The sequence below is a fragment of the Acanthaster planci genome, linkage group LG04 (genome assembly GCF_054643075.1).
Source record: "Acanthaster planci isolate LZ-2023a linkage group LG04, COTS_SCS, whole genome shotgun sequence".
Lineage (NCBI taxonomy): Eukaryota > Metazoa > Echinodermata > Asteroidea > Valvatida > Acanthasteridae > Acanthaster > Acanthaster planci.
Genome location: NC_141780.1, coordinates 20,802,097 through 20,819,756, shown reverse-complemented (window position 1 = coordinate 20,819,756; position 17,660 = coordinate 20,802,097). Strand labels below are relative to the sequence as shown.

Sequence of the window (17,660 nt, the reverse complement as noted above, 5' to 3'; positions counted from 1 at the left end):
AAGAGAACTACTGACGTGGTTTACAGTCCAGTTATGGAAAAACGTCCGAAAATTCGGTAAGTTTTGGCAACAGTGAGTATAAAGCCTATTTCCCCCTTTTCTCAAAGTTTTATAACCGCTACACGTAGCAACTGCCCTGCAACAAACGCCGCCCATGGAGGGCGCTAGCCATGTAGTCGGTCACTATCTGTGCACAAATCTACTACAGTAGCCTATGGTGGGGCCGGCCCACGTACGTTGTGTCCCGAGTGAAAGTTCCCGATAACAGAAACAAACCCAGTCGGAAAAAACTGGTGGTACCAATGGACTGTGCAGGTTGAAGGTGTTTTGGTACTGGTAGGATTTTCATCAACAGACCTTTCCATAGCCGGTAGATTACTCAGGCCCTCGATGTCATGTAGGGGCCCGGGCCTTAAATGGCCATTATTAATAAGGCCTAAATTTAGGCCCTATCCAATCATATGTGATGTGATATGATGTGTAAACCGTGAGGCCTTGCTCGTTAAGTTATTCATAATACTGTCATAACCATTGTGAGTACATGTAGGCTAGTTATATGTAGGTGGGTGTGTGCCATGGGATGGATTGGAATACCCCTACCAAAATCAGACTGGAACAGCAAAATCTTGGAAAATAACCATCTGGTTGTGTTCAGAAAAATGCCCAGGCACAACTTTCAGTTTGAAGACATTCCTCAGGAAAGTGTCGTGCAGTAGGGCCTGGGCCTTCCAGTTTTCTGTGTTACCGGTAGATGTTCTTGTCTGTATAGACTGGTGACTCAAAGTGTTGTGGCCAATTTTTCACAGGTTTTACAGAAATAAATCTGGAAATGACAGATTGTTCCAAGCATTTCTATAATTCTGAACACAAATGGATAATTAGTTTCAAAGACGGTGTTCCTGACTAGTTCGGGGGGGGGGATATTATTATAAGTCAGACAGCGATACTTGCACCTGTCAAATGTACGGGAAAGAATTCCACATGCGGATGCCATTTTGACACCCTGTGCGCATGGTGCTCAAATCCTACAGAAAAATTCAAAAGGTTTTCTACATATAAGTGAATACCTCAATATTTTCACTGCAAAATTTGACTTTTTAGGAGAGTTTATTGCATTGAGATCACTGCAGGGAAAATTAGTGACATCTGTACGTGGAATCCTTTACATCCTAACTTTGTGCAACACCAACTTGGGACAGATACATCTTTGCCAACAATGACTTGCAGTTGGGCATGCCCAACTTTGGTAATCCAAAATCTGTCACTCAAAAAGTTAAATTTGGACTGGGCCTAATGTTTTATCCTTGCAGAATCCTCTTAACGGTGACAATTTTTCTGTCAGGGTCTTTAACTTTTTCAATAAGAGTAAGGTCATTGACTCTATAGCCACAAAAAACATCTTACGGCCCTTTTTGTTTTACACATTTTGGAACATAAAAAATTAAATATTGGGTCAGGCTGTTACCCAGTTTCTAAATGCTTTTTACTTGCTATTAAGCTTGTGTCACGGTTGGAGGAACTAAATTGTTTTTTCTTAGAATTAGTTTGTCGACAAAAGTCGGGCCAGTCCCGCAAATTGGCACTGGACGAAGTTGGAGCAGTGGATATAGTTTGGACTGAATAATGGCCACTTAGCTAAAAAATTATACTTGTACACGTTCATGCAGCTCTATGATATACCCTCTGTGGGGATGGGAAGAGTAGGAGGGGCGGAAAAAGTGGGCTGGAGTCTCGAATATTCAGAGTTGGATTAGTTTAGAATAGATCTGTGTAGCACACTTTAGTGAGAGTCACAGTGTCGGCAGTTACACCACAGACCTACCGTTCATTTTGAACATTCAACTGTACACTCTTAAGGAAAGGGTCAAAGAAAGTGGGAGGGTGGATGGGACAGGGGACCAGGGAACTGTACCGGTAGTTAGCTGTTTAGGGCCAACGGGGCTTTATATTGGGGCTGGAGATTGCTTATCTTTCCACAAAACCAGCAACGCTTTCATGGGACGTTCGGGATGGCCCGTTTCAGTGGCAGAAAGCGTTGCATTGGGATTGGTATACATGTACTGAACATGTACTGTACACGTAGAGCAACTGTGCTTGTAACCGCCATTAGCGGGGGCCACTGTGAAAGAGCAGTGATAATGTGGAGCAAACACAAAAGATTTTACCCAAACCAAATAGCGCCCTCCTATTGCGTCCGCCATACCTCTAAATGGAGTGATGATAACCACATCCAATTATATGGGTACTTCCTGAACTGTATAGTTTTAGGAACATTATCGGTATTATAGACCTGGGTTGGTTGGTTAAGTTTGTGGCCGTTTTTTTTTTTTTTTGGCCATCAGAAATATTTCACTCAGCATTGGAGTTTTAAAGATGTTGAATGGTATGAGATGAACTGCAAGATTGCCTGTTTGTGCAGCACTCTCAGTCAAAGTGGTGTTAAATCCGAGAATTAACTTCCCCCTTTTCAAATTGGCCTTCTCCAGTCAGGAATTAGAAGGAAAACTTGATGAATTGATTGCAGCAATATCAATAGATTGCACCCCCAAAATTGAATGATCATGCAGTATTTGTGTCTTGGGTCTACCTTTCTCAATCCTGCAAAGTGACCACAAAACCAAGAAGATTTGAAAGGGTTGAGGTGGAACACCATTTATAGCCTATTTAGTAAGATGTTCATAAACCTCCATAGGCAAACGTTCTAGTACATACAGGTACTGAATCTACTAATACATGTACATTTTGTCATGCACAACAGTAAAATTCACTGACAATGGCTGAACTGTATAAATATATTTATTCTGCATTTTAATGTGATTCTTTAATGAAAAGCTTCTTCCTGAAGCAGCGTTAAATTTGTGTAGATATTTTGCAAATCTACCCCTTGCGTGATGAATAATTTCAAAGAAATACATAAAGCTTTGGTTGACATGATCGCTCATGCATACTAAGCAGGATAAACCGTTGCCTGGCCATCGAGGCTGTTTTACACTAAATGCAGATTACGTGATAGCGAAGCAGATGTTGGAGTAATGGTTCTGACGACAATTGTATGACTTTCTGCCTTAATTATAGATAACCAGACATACACATTGTATTGACACATAGATCTCTATGTCATCCATGTCATGACTGCTTCGGTGCACTCATCGGTCATATTTGTTTTGAAATCTCTATACCCCGTTGATATACATGTATTTTTGGTTGAGGAATTTACTCGTTAAATAATAATCACAGCATATCCTTGACAATTCCCTGGGAAAGATTTCACAGTCAAATCAGACAGAGATGTCATTGACATGGAAAGCGTTTTTTAAATAATTCATTATTATTATTATTTTATTAATACAGCCACTGTTAATTTTTATGAGGCCTGATGCCCGATGGAAATGAAAGGAATTTGTCATTGGTTCACTGCATAATACTGGATATTTTAGGATTTGGGATGGTTTCTTGCATAAATGATCCAGGGATTTATGGCCAGAATCCTTGGTATCAAGGCTGATTTGCAGTTGGTGAGGGCCAGATGCTGATGGGTGCTGGACACTAAATCCTGTTGGGGCAGTTCATAGTCGTTTTATGGCATATGAAAATTACTTCTTGCAAAATACATGCATTGAAGGCATAAAATTCAATTTTTAGTCATGACAATCAATCGTGTATGCAGAGGCGAAATCCTGAAAAGCTAGGTCAGCAACCATGTCAAAATTAAATTATTTGAACTCTCTTTTGATGTCACCACTGTCCTTTGGTAACCGTTCGTTGAAACTTTGGCTTCCTTTGTGTAAACCGTGTGTGGGATGATTACATGTCAATTTTTTAGTCGTACAAACCAGCCTTTACTTTTTACTTGGCATTTCTTCTACACAGGAGACTAAAACGCATCCACACGTAGTTGAAAGAACGGAGAGGAGACACGAAACGCAGAATGACGGATGAGGGAGTGCTTCACCAATGTTTGAGATGATGAGCATGCCAGCAGACACTGATCCAGGCACCGACGACAACATGGCTGACCGAAACAACCACCCCGCTGCCAATGAGGATTCCCCCACGAAAGCGCTGGTCCGTCGCCATCCCACGCCACCTCCTGTCACCCTCTTCACCAAAGTCTTGGTGGTCTTTGCGGCCATCGGGGGGTTCCTCTTTGGGTACGACACGGGCGTGGTGTCGGGTGCCATGATCCTGCTGAGGCAAGAGTTCAATCTCAGCACAGTTTGGCAAGAACTTGTGGTGGGTATTGTCTCAGTTTCTGACGGCAGTTTGATCGGGATATATTGACCACATTCGAATGTCGTGACTAGAGCTACCATACCGTCCAAGTTTTCATCAGTTGCAAATGTGTGGCCACATGTCAAACGGGCGTGATGGCCGTGTGTGTATTGTGTATCACATTTGGTATTTGTTGGTTTAATTTAAGTCAAACAACGAGATATATTTATGGCACTTTCAGTAAGAAATGTATGTAAAAAACATATTGTAATCTTCAATTGAACAATTGGTACATGTGAATGTGCTCTACACTTCTTATTTTACGAGTGGGGCTTTGGATAAATTGACCATGGATATTCATGTTTGTGAGCATTATGTGTATGAATTTGTATCCAATGTTGATTTGAAATGAAATTGCTCTGCTTGTCACAGAATCACTGAAATTGATTGATGAAAGACAGCAAACGGAATAAGTTATATCACTCTACAGTACTCTGACAAAGTTCTTACCTTTGCCAGATGAAACGTGAACTTAATATTGATTTTAAAGAGGCAGTTTGAGTTTAATATTTATCTTCATACTTCAGTTAATGTTTACATTGTAGAATTCATAGTTATTACTATTCTTGGGGTCCTTTCTTTCAAGGGAGGGGCAGATAGTAAGTCATATCCAAACATTGTGCTACTTCAGTCTCTATGATGAAGTGTGTTTTTCCTGTAACTCAGCACTAGTTTCTTTACGCATTCACTGCTTATAAGTCAAAGATTTTTACATTGCGTTGACTGCAAAATATGATATCCTAAATACTCTGACTACATTTACATTTATTGCATGTTTCAAGATTAAGACAAAAAATAATTTGTCTTAATATCCGTCGTTAGGTAAGTGTTACCATTGCCGCAGCAGCTGTGGCCTCCTTCCTCGGTGGCAAACTAAATGATGTCTTCGGCAGGAAACCAGTGATTCTCCTCGGTAGCACAGTCTTCACAGCGGGTGCCGTTATCATGAGCATTTCCCAAAGCAAAGAAGTCCTTCTTATTGGCCGGATTGTCGTCGGTCTGGGAGTCGGTAAGACTCAGTCATATCAAAGTTCATGGGGGTCTTTGTGATTCCCCGTCTCATTGATTTCTGATGGTTAGTGACTGCAGCCACTTTCCTTAGATGTGTGTCATTGTGAGTTACAGCCAGTGAATTTTTTGCTGAGTCTAACGTTTGACCAACACCGAGCTGGCTACATGCGTTCTTTTAGTAAAGAAAAATATCGTCAAATGGGGAAATTAAAAAACTGCAAAACCAAAATCTGGAGCTCCAAAAAATACATGACAAAATTTTACAAATTTTCTTAAAATTCAACATTTGGATCCTAACCATGTACATAGAATAACTTGATATGTTACATACCCTCAGGTCCAAAATTCAGGACATCTAAAAGAGGCAATTCACAGTTTGCTTAAGAGACATTTGGTCAAGAAGGTTTTGTTTTGTTGATTGTCGACAGGTCTGGCCTCAATGACTGTACCCATGTACATTGCTGAAGCTGCCCCAACTCATTTGAGGGGTCGTCTTGTCACTATCAACAATCTCTTCATAACCTTCGGCCAGTTTGTGGCATCTGTCATTGACGGGTTTCTGTCGTATCATTCCTGGGGCTGGAGGTCAGTGACGTCATTTTTTGTCTCAAGCCTTGGAAAGTCGTAAGACCATCCTGAGACCAACACAAGACCTCCGGTCTGAACTTAGGGATGAGGTTGCTCATCGCTCTTCAACAGATGCATTCCTTTGTCATTGCTCGCCCTGTTGCTCGTGTCTGGTCTAAATAGCTCTAAAGTGTTCTACATTTGTGACCTGATCTAACAAAGAGAGGCACAAGTTGCCAGAGCCGCTTTGGAGTTCAAACACCTTGAAAATAATTATGCGCAATGGAAATTAATTGGAACCCTCAACATTTGATGCCCATTTGCATCAGGATGCTAAACTGAGAAATATATGAAAGCAATGAGTTCAGTTTGATTTGTCTAATTCTAACCAAAACGATATGGCTGACAAAAATGATCTTAAGACTCATGTTGTGCGATTGCAGTCATTATTACAGAAAACCTAAAACAGTTTTTTTCTTAACTTCTGAATCTGTCATAATGGATGGAACCCATGTGATCTCAGTGAACGACCCGGCCTTATTACTTCACGTATAAATGTGACTTCCAATTGACTTGATTATTGCTATGGTTACTGGATTTGTCCCTAAAAACAAATCTGTCCTGATCCCGTGTAGTCCAGCGGATCAGTGTTTATCTCCAGTTTCCTCAGCGTGAAACAACTTGGCATGTTTGTGTTCCCCCCTTCCCGGTCCCTCTCCCATGGGATGTCAACACACTGTACATTGCTTACCAGCTAATGCTGGTACCCAGTCATACTCCAATGTAGATAAAGGCAACCACGGTTGAAGTGACTTGCCAAGGGTCACAACTTATTGCGTCCAGCTGGATTTGAACCCCGGACTCTCTGGTCACACTGGTCACAGGTTGTGAACCTTAACCCCAAGGCTACATTCCCTTCCATTGTCCAAGTCGGTGACCATCACCGTGGTTTTTTTCAATCCTTATTCCCAGGTTGATGCTAGGTTTAGGAGGAGTGCCCTCAGCCATTCAGTTGGTGGGTTTCATCTTCCTACCGGAGAGCCCTCGTTGGTTAATCCTCCACGACAAGCCACAGGAGGCCAAGACGGTCCTGGCGTGGATCCACGGGAAGGACAGCCCAGAGGTGGGAAGAGAGCTGGAGAGCATTAGCAGGAGCGTCCTGGAGCAACAGGAGGAGCAACGGGCGATGAAAGGTGAGTGGGCGGGAGATGAATCTAGACACACTGTTGCTGGGGTACCGTTAGGAAGCCCCACCCCCCCATTTTGTCCCCTAACCCTAACGAACCCCAACCAGCCAAGCTCCACCACCAGGGTTTGTTGGAATCTGGTAGGATGAGTACAGCACTGGTAAAGTGGTTGTGTTTCATGTGGGATTGGGCACACCATGAGTAACAGAGTACAACTGTTTATATTTACCGTAATGGTGTAGAGATTTGTAATAATCACCCCAGGGAGTTAGGGCTATTCTGCCCCCCAGTAATGGCGGAGACATTGGGCCACCTATATTATACAACATAACTGGCTCTGGACAGTTTTTCCAAATAAGCTGGTGTGGTGGTGGGAAGGGGGCTCCTTTGGTATGCAACAACTATGCACCCACATCAGTGTTTCTGTGAAGGAAATCCTTTGGATTAACTCAAAGCCATTACTGCCGTGCAGACACCACCAGGGGTGTCATGACTTGCCAACTGCACGCCAGCCTCAAGTTTAGGAGATTTGAGACATTTGCCTACATGTGGTGCCCATCTTCTACGGAGATAAATTTAAAGGGGAGACGGTTATTTGAGGTGTTAAAATGCTTTGACAAGTTTAATAATTGTAGTAATCACCGAGGAAGATTGTTCACCGAAATAGGCCAAATCATCGATGAAGAGATTGTTTTCCTTTCTTATCCTTTGACTGAAATTTTTAAGATCACAATAATTTCATCTTTGAAGTGTAAATTGCAACGGATGTTTTTTAGTAGTGTTCTTATATGCGTGTTGGTCGTTAGTCATGTTATATGTTTTATTTTTTGTGAGTGTAAACTGTAATGGTAAATGTTGAATATTTTTTGTAATTATTTAATAACGATTTTTTTAAAATTCTTATTTTAATTGCTTAATCTTTTTTTATTATTTGATTGTTAAATCCATTGTAATTCAGTTTTTTTAACTGCGAAAATGGATTTTAATAAACCAAAATGAAATGAAATGAGATAGTTGTGGGCATCCATCATTCCTATGTTATTCAAACAATGCTCCACAATAGTAAAATGATATTGAATCTGCATGAAGGAAGTGATTTATACTGCAGCCAGTTGTAAAAACTTGATCCTTGAAGTAGCAGGGCCATATAGTTCTATAATTGATAAGGATTAAATCTCTAAAGTTTTGAGAGATTTGGAATAATACTTTCTTTCTCTTTCACCTTAGTGTGTTCCTTTATTTTCCAGGAAGGAAATGGGTGATCTTGAGGATTTTGCAAACGCCACCAGTCCTGAAGGCTGTCATCGTGGGTTGTAGTCTACAGATGTTCCAGCAGTTGGCTGGTATAAACACAGTCATGTAAGTTGTCGACGGAATGTTGGAACAAGTCTAGAACTTGCATTTGTTCTGTTCATGCTGTTAGACCTTGTAAGCAGAACAAGTTTTGTTGGGAAAATGCTAAAAAAAATCCCACCCCTTAAACCAAAATGACAAAATTATTGTTAGTGCTGAAAAATGCAAGACTACACTCTTGTTTTGAGGATCACCTATAAATTTGAGTGTGGATATTCATTTACCACTGTGATGGTGTTTTCACTGCCCAGGTATTACAGTGCAACAATTATTCGCATGTCAGGGGTCAGAGACAACTCCACCGTCATCTGGTTGGCCGCTGTTGTGGGTTTTGTCAATTTCCTCTTCACATTTGTCGGTGTCTACTTGGTGGACAAAATTGGCCGACGAATTCTTACCTTGGGAAGTCTGTCAGGTTGGTTTACATTTTTCTTCGTCAGCCTGGTAATGAACGGAGATAGAGTCAGATCATGGAAATATTTCAAAGAACAATGGTTAACCAATGCAAGAGAGGTTGTGCAGAGGTCCTGTTGATATGTTACGTCGGTGCTTACCATTAATGGTTTGAAGTAAACCGAGGAACTGTAGTGAAACTTCCTTTTTTTTTCATAATCTTGGAGTTGATATTTATTACCAGTTTGCATTTGTAAAAGTATTCATATTTATGGTCAGAGTATTGTAGGGTTTTGTTCCATGGAGTTTATGACAGTTTTTCCCCTCTTGGTTAACAGGCTGGTGATGCTATTGTGTTTAACTACAGTAATTGGGGAAATAACCTCATATCTGCAAAACGATATGACATTTGTGTATGCTATTTCAACATTTCATGCAATATCGTTCAAGTGTGTACGTATCAGTGTATGGGGAAAAATTAAAGTGACATTTTGTGCTTTAGTTATGCACATGTCTGTTCATCTAATTTATGTGTTCCGGATTTTTTTTTTTTCATGAATATGCAATGCCGTATTTGTAAAACAATGTAATAAATAAATGAAAGAGGGGAAAAAAGCATTTGTGTCCTCTTTACTTGATGTCAGTCAGCAAGCAGTTCTAACATCTGGTCAAATGTAACTAAACTTTGACCCTAATTCCAGCTCCTAATTATGAGGGTATTTCTTTGCCAGAATTAACTATGTTTATATTTTAAACTGCCTGACACATAGCTGATACCTTGGTCCATTTTTACCCTACAGGTGTGACTTTCAGCCATGTGTTTCTCAGTATTGGATTCCTCCTGATGGCCATAAATTCCCCACCTGTCACAGTCCACAACCCTGAGGCCGGGCAGTGCAGCACGTACAGGTCAGTACCTCGCGCGGTGCTCTGCATTCATGGAAACGATCTGAGGGAATGTTTGTTGTTTCAACCACAAGCCCCCAACGTCCTTAACAATAAATTTGGACATCTTGGAATATTTCGGAGGGGCGAGACCGGTTGAACCCTGGCACCGTGATTTTTAAGTCCTGAATTTTGCCACTTTACAAAATATTTACTTTTGTTTCCCCCACCCCACCACAGAGACTGTGATTGGTGCATCTTGCAGGAGGAATGCGGCTTTTGTTTTATCCAGACTAGTGGGGGCGCTGTCCTGAATGGCTCTTGCCTGCCGATCAACGAGACCAGCACAGAGTACTCCGAGGTTGGCCGCTGTTCGTGGGCAGCAGAAGTCGATAGCGAGTTGGAGTGGTCGGCTGAATACTGCCCAACCAAATTTGGCATCATGGCGCTGGTGGGGCTCATCGTCTACCTCATGTTCTTCGCACCAGGTAGGTGGACCAGTTCTTGTTCATTGGTCCTGGGTTTATCAAGTTATAGTTTTGGTTTTGCTGTGACGTCTCTGTAGAACGCAAACATCATTGGTGTACTGAAACTGACTTGTGCTGTTGCTTTCCTGCGTCGTGAAGAAGTTGTAGGGTTCTTCAAAAGTTTAAAAAATTCCCTTAGTGTCATTTTTGTGTGTTATTTCTTACCAGAACAAATTTCCAGCGAAATTTGGACCTGTGGGCAATTCTATGTGAACTGAAATTCCTCTTTCTGTAATTGGTGACAAGTTTTTATCTACTTTTATTTTATCTGTACAACTTTTTCTCAACTTACAATTGATAATTAGCTCAGTAGCGAAAATGTAAATTCCCACTTCTGTATGGAAGTCCCCCTTTATCCAGTAATACAGAACTTAGACCGTCTAAGTTATAGTGTGTGTGCTGCAGATCTTTAAATCTTTGTTCATAGTGCATAATAATGGAAACGTTTATTATAAGACTTGAGAATGTCATTGTTTTTCAAAACTAAAGTTTCTAGCAGTGGCCAGTCCATAGAGTGGATTGTTTTCAAACGTGGAGTAGAATCTTCACTCTAAATTGTTATTGGTCAGGAATGGGCCCCATGCCATGGACTATCAACTCAGAGATTTACCCCCAGTGGGCTCGTAGCACAGGCAATGCACTCTCTTCTACCACCAACTGGCTATTCAACTTACTGATATCCATGACCTTCCTAAGCCTGGCCGAGACCATTACCAGACAAGGTGAGCCAACAGTAATAGTTTGGATAGCGTTGTACAAGTAGAACATAATTTGAGGTTGAATAGTCCATGCTAGCTTCCCTTGGTGTAGAGGGTTTGCATAGCTGCCATCTTGCAGGCCAGTGCTTTTGTTCCACTGGGTATATGCTCAAAGGAGGTTTCCCAGTGGAACAGCAGAACTGCCTAGCAAGATGGCTACCACGCAATGCCTCTATTGGGAGTTGACATACTCAGCTTCACCTCACTCAGGAACTAGTTTGTCAACTTCCCATGGTGCGTACACTTTATACCGGTAAGTATTTGACTTGCGTATTTCACTTGTGTGTGGATCATTCTGCGCGCACATGGTCATCAGCAAAAATGTCGACTGGCAGGTATGTTGGATGCACCAGTGAGAATTCAGCTCTCAATCATGAATATGTATGAGGTATAATCATCAGGAATGATTGCACTTCTTGTTGTAACTGAGTCTAGTAACTGAGATCCTCCAGACCCAGACTGGTTCATTCTTTGTGCTTGGAGGTGGTCTCTTTCAAGTCAGGTGGGGCCTGGCAATTAGGGCCCAATTTAATGGCTTAGCTGTCTAGAGAATTCTGCTTACAAAGCTAGCACAAAAAATGTCTAACTCACTGAGTTAGCAGAGAATCTTCAGTTAAGTGGTTTGATGCATGTGCATAAGCCAAATTTCTTGGCTAACCTGTGCAACACACCAACTGTAAGTGCACAATTTCCTGGTTTGCTTAAGTATTTTGCTAAAGATAAGCAGAGCCATGAAATTGGCAGGGAACCTACGTACTGCATGGAGTAGTTATTTTATTAAGTTGATGAACGGCGAATCTCAGTGTTGGAAGTCATAAACTTTGCTGTATTTAATCTGAAGCCTTCTGATTGGATTCCTAAGTGCTGTAGGAAATTGCATTACTGTTCAGATCTTGAGATTCCCTTCTATTAATACCATCCGGCTCCACCTTTTCTACTCAATAAACCTGTCACTTTCCTCCAACTGTACATTTTCATCAAATGAAAAGGCGGAAGATGCGAAAATTAAATAAAAAGACTGAGTCTTCGGTTAAGCTAAGTGTGTAAGTTTCAGGGGCAATCTCCTTGCCTGTTAACGCAACACTATCTTGTCCTGAATACTCAGGGACATTTTTCATGTACGCTGGTATCTCGCTGGTTGGTGTCCTGTTCCTGTACTGCTTGTTACCGGAAACCAAAGGTCGGCCATTGGAGGAGGTCATTAACCTCTTCAGTAAACCCTGGTCGCCTTGTGGCAGAGGTTCTTCGGAATTGTACAAACCTCTTCAGGGGTCAGCCTTTCAAGGTGAAAAGGAAGGTAAGGTTTGTTTGTTTATTTCTTTGTTTTTTTTTCTGTTGCATGTGATAACAATTACAAAGCTGTTTTGATTTCTTTCTTAGCAATGAATTGGATAGAGTATGTTTAAATCAATACCAAGGTAGAGTAAATCATTTGTTGTTTATGCAAGTTTTTGATGTGAAACAAAAAATATTTCGGAATCTGAAGGTGCTTATTGACTTGATTGAGTTTTAGCTCTGTGAGTACAGTATATTCCAAGATAATGCACAATGTTTTCTTATGTCGTATGAGTAATTTGATTCACTACGCTACACCCTGTGAGCTGCAAATTTCAACGCAGACCGTGTATATGGGTTAAATGTCTCTTGGGCCAAAGGAAGTGAGCAAATTACTAAAATATGCACATGAAATTCATCTCCTTGGATCCATTTGCATTTCCAAACATCTTTGGTGATGTGCCAAGCCAAGTTGATAACCAGTCTCAAAAGATTTGAGAATTTTGCTCACTGAAAACATTTTGGGGAGTAGGTTGCTTGTTGGCTTATTGCCAGTACTTGCAGTGAATCACTAAAGAAAACAAAATTTAAAAACTTCCAGCTTTTTGTACACAAATCAGTGTAACATTGAGGTTTCCTGCCCAGACTAACATGACAGTTTTGCTCATTTGTATAAAAATAAAACCAACAAAAAACCATCAAGAATTATGAAACAAAACTTGAAAACTAACATTCATCAGGAAATAAAGGTCTGTTTTTAATGTTTTTATTAAAAAAAATTGCAATCACATGAACTTTTAGCAGCCTTGGCTTTAAAACCAAAAAGGCAACGACTTTTACTTTCCCAGATCCTTCAAAATCCACTCTGAGATTTTCAGGATTTTGAAAGATTGAAGGAGGCACAGTCCAGGCACTGTGGTGCATCAGTTAGTTCAGATGAAGTCTCTTATCAGTAGTTTTGACTTCGTTTCCTTTTCCCCCTCGAAGTCATGGAATCGTCAGTGGACGGCTACGAGTCTCATTGGTAACGCATCTACTGTACACAATTATTTATGATAATTCTGCAGTTCTGGACTTCTGACAACACCCCCAAAGTTATCAAAAATGAAAAGTTTCGGTTATGTGTCGTTAAGTTTATCTTTCACGTTTGGCATGTTTGCCCCTTGATGGATGAAGTTTTGTTGACCATATTTTTACTTGGCTACTACTCTTCTCTTTGGCAGTGTTTGTTTCACATGGACCTGGATTATGATTTCAGCGATCCATCCTTGGTTTATGGACACCAAAACCCGCATAGTGGATGGTGCTAACCAGCGTTGGGATCACTGATTGAGATCCACATCCATGTGAAACAAACAGGTCCTGAATGTTATCACTTGAGTACACTGTACTCACCTCATAGTCACTCTTGGGTTAACCCTAACAGTCCTCAGTCCTCCAACAGGTGAAGGATTGAGGACTGCTAGGGTTAATGCAGTGCAGAGATGTTGACAGAAAGAGTGCCAACATGAGTGTCTGAATTGTTGGAACCAACATGGTGGATTATGCGTCAGTGCACGTGGACAATAAGCCATTTGCGAGTTAAATTTTGAATAAAATCTGGCACACTGAGTTATCTGATTGCACATAAACATAACGATTTGAATTCCCCAGACTAAAGACACTGTTGCTATACCTCGTGATGCGGGGCAAGCTTTCGCATAGCGACCACCATCTCTGGAATGGACTGGTTCCTTTGTGCCCTTCTTATCCATTGAGAACAGTGTATTGTTGCAAGGCGTCTCTTATGTAATTAAGCAAAAGCTTGCCCTGAATCACGAGGTATAGCAACAGTGGTTATTAGTATGGAGAATTCATGTTGTTACGTTCACGTGTATTTAAAGAACTCAGTGTACCAGATTTGGGACAAAGTTAACTCACAAAATGCTTATTGGCGCACAATAGCTGCATGCCGTACTGCAACCATAACAAACAACCATTTTGGTTCCAAGTCTGAACTTGGCGCTATTCTCTCTCTATGTACAGCTCTGGTGTGGTGTTCTGACATCAGCTGTCTTCCTATGCACAATTTCAGTGTGTACCCACCCACTGGGTCTCCTCTACCTGAAAACAAATGATTTTCATGTACTCCTAGTACCAGAAGCACTCATTCATGTGCTGTTCTTACTGTCTCTGTGTTCATAGGCGATGTTGTATTTTCCTTTATTGCTTGATCCTTATTGCATGCCACATATATCGCACTCCCTTGAGCCCGTGCACATTTTACTCCTGTGCTTAATGGAAATATATGCCCTATATCTCAAATGCAGAAGTATGTGAATGCCATCATTTGTGCCTAGGCCGTTACTGCCTTGAAGTTAGGAAGTTCAAGACCGAGTTCTAGGGGCAGAAATGTTTGACAAAAATTTGGCGACCTGGATTCTATCAAATGTTCAGACGTTTGGATTATCATTTACTCCTTGTAAGGTCAAGAATAAAAGGTAGATACATGTAGCAACTCCCATGAAGTGCTTGAGCCCAAGTTCCACAATCATGCCGTAATTCCTTGCACGGCAACTCCTTGCATGCAAATGAAGTGCAGGCCAAGGTACAGAGGTTAAAGGTTAATTAACATCAGGGCAAGATCTTGGAAGATACATCACATTTGCGCACATGGATGCATAAACCATGTGATTGACGTTTGTTTGCAGATCAGCGGCAACCACTACTGACTCCCGAGGATGACGTGAAAATCCGGTGACTTTGCCACTGTCACCCTAGCAGTGTTTTCCAACCACTATTTGAACTGTAAACTGAAATTCCAAAATCTAGTATCAAGTCATGAATCTGCAGCAGTGCTCTATCAACACATCCAACAAAAGCAATAATAGTTATTATTATCGGTAGAATCTGTTTAATCTTACTGATCGGAGCTGGAACAATAAACCATCATTGTTCCAGCTAATTTAAGCTGTTGAATTCAGAGGGAATGCACTTTGCAAACGATTGGCAATTACAGATCTTTCTGGACTAAGAAAATTACAACAGCGATAGCCGCAACAGGCTGGGCCCATAGTGAAGGACAGGCCATCACTGTAAAGGCCTTACCAGACAGATGAAAGGATACCGTGCACGATTTGGGGCCGATGGGTCGCCCCCATGTCCAATCTCTATACACACTCTAGACTATTGTTACTTAACACATCCCCCTACAAGTATGTAAAGAATTCCTGAGATTCCGATCAAACAATGACCAACACAAAGAGGGGGGGGGGTTCTCTCCGCCCCATATCTTGCATCATATGGATGAAAGAGGCAAGTCAGATCAGAACGGCCCTGAACAGAGACTTGGTGGGGCAGGGGTCTTGATGGAGCATTCCTTGTCTGACCAGCGCCTCTTGAGCACGACATAAAAGGTAGTTATTGCTGGAATGTCAGGAAACATCGCTGAGTTGATTGTATGCTGCAGACATATTTTCCCTAGTCATCAAATATTCACAACAACATGGACTTTTCCCAACATTCTACCATTTTTATACCTTTTCTGTGGGATGTACATTTGTAAATGTAACTAGATACATGTACTCAGACTTACACTCCGGAGGTGTGACAATATGATTTATGTCTGAATTTTACTGACCTACAAATCATAGAGTGTGTATCAAGCTAAGGTCTCTTTCTCCCACTTCACCTACCTCCCACATTAATTTCTTCTCTTTGAGTCATGAGAGAGTAGTCAATTTTAGACTAAGACTTCACTGGGTCCCAAAGGCTGCCATTGTTAAAACTGATATTGTATGTTTTTAGCAGATACTGCAATCAAAGTATTGGATTTAGGCTTATGCAGGTAGATATTCTTTTTCTTGAACACTCGGTTTCTTTAAAATTACTAAATAAAGTGTAATATGTAGTAATATTTTATGAGAGGCTTTTAAGATAAAACAATCATGGTATCTTCGTCTATTTTTATACGCATTTGTTTGCACTTTGATTGTGGGGCACTATTTGAGTTATGGAGAAATCGCCTTATGCCTTATTGGTAGCTGAATTCCATGCATTGTTTGGTGGACTGTTCATTATGTGCCCCCCATCAATCTTGACTCAAGCATTTCCTTGAAATAAAGTTTTTTGTTCGAGTATTAATCCTGTTTTTGCTACATGTGTACGTGTAATCATTATCTATATCTAGTTTCCCAAAGAAAATGAGACTGACCAAAAAATACCTCAAAGTTTGACTTTGCACGTTCTATTAAAATGAAGCTGCTTGTAAAAAACATATTTGCTCGAAAAATGCCCCCTTTTCACAAAATCAGCCGATTAAAGAATTTTGTCGATATATAGCTTTTACACACTGCCATTCGACGCGTCTTCGTGTTAACTGTAATAGTGTTCCGTTATCAAGTGTTATACAGTTGAGGATGAAGTCACAAATTACTTGGAGGCAGCTGGACAACTTGAATGGAAGAAAATTGGCTTACTTTCATTTCCTTCGGATCATAAGTTATATTATCAATCATGTTGTTATCCTTAAGACCTGAAAATCTTCTTTGTCTCTTTCCATCCAAATCATAATTTTTTTCAAGACGCCTTGGATCATCAGTTGTGACAGAAATCAGTGTATCTTTTCAGCCACCGTAGTCATTTCTTAACGTAGCAGCCTCTCTGATTTTTTTTAAAGAATTTTTTCGGAGAACTACATACATGCTTTGATCTTGTCGCTCTTATAAAGTGTAACAACTAAATTTGCGGAATGTAGTTCGAAATTCTCAACAAGGAAAATATCTCTTCCTTCCAAGTTTGTTTCTGTATATCTATGCAATCATTTCACAGCTTAAGACTGGAAATTGACGAAGTTTGGAGCAGTAAATTAATATACGGGTATACTGGATATTATCCAGATAGTGTAGCTGTGAAGAGTATTTGTGTGGAGTCGGGGCATGTGATGTCTTGCATGGGGCCATTTTTTTTAGTTCTAAATATAGGGCCTATATAGAGCACTATCCGTTCGGTAAGTGTGACGTCACTTCAGTTTAAACCACGCCCACTGCACATGCACTGCACATAGGGCCAGGGTTGCAGTAGGCCTACACCAAACACGCGCCCGTAGAAAACAGTGCAAAATCGGACCGCAATAGCACCGCCTGTTGACTCTCGTGAAGAGGTTGGCCTCCGTTTTTCCACTGTGAATTCAAGATTATGGCCAGAAGATAACTTTTCGTTTCAATTTTAATGGGGGTTAGCCACGAACTTTTTAAACTATTTTTTTTATTATTTGCATTGATCGCCCGTTAATGTGGAACCACGGGACCGGAAGTTAACGCGCAACTTCAGCAATCGTCCAATGGGAGCGCTGAGCCTGAAACTCGTGGCGCGTCCGCCTTGTGACGAAGTCTCGAACCGCGTAGTGTCCATTTTGTACGGAAGCGTATGAGGGCCACTTACAAAATAAAAAT

At 41.0% G+C, this 17,660-nt stretch overlaps 1 protein-coding gene across 5 annotated transcripts; it reads left to right on the top strand.

Annotated features, from left to right (window-relative positions):
* Positions 1-181: 181 nt before the first annotated feature.
* LOC110984190 (proton myo-inositol cotransporter-like) lies at positions 182-16,350 on the top strand. Of its 5 annotated transcripts, XM_022244151.2 has the most exons (13): positions 182-336; positions 3,871-4,233; positions 5,095-5,281; positions 5,712-5,868; positions 6,823-7,043; positions 8,285-8,396; positions 8,642-8,805; positions 9,584-9,692; positions 9,909-10,156; positions 10,765-10,917; positions 12,059-12,250; positions 13,216-13,252; positions 14,919-16,350. In XM_022244151.2, coding segments are annotated over exons 2-13 (1,860 nt in total). In that variant the 5' UTR covers positions 182-336; positions 3,871-3,954; the 3' UTR covers positions 14,920-16,350. The 5 variants fall into 5 exon arrangements, with proteins under 5 accessions (XP_022099843.2, XP_022099809.2, XP_022099835.2 ...); XM_022244117.2 differs by lacking the exon at positions 13,216-13,252; XM_022244143.2 differs by having other exon boundaries at positions 13,216-16,350.
* The last annotated feature ends 1,310 nt before the right edge of the window (positions 16,351-17,660 follow it).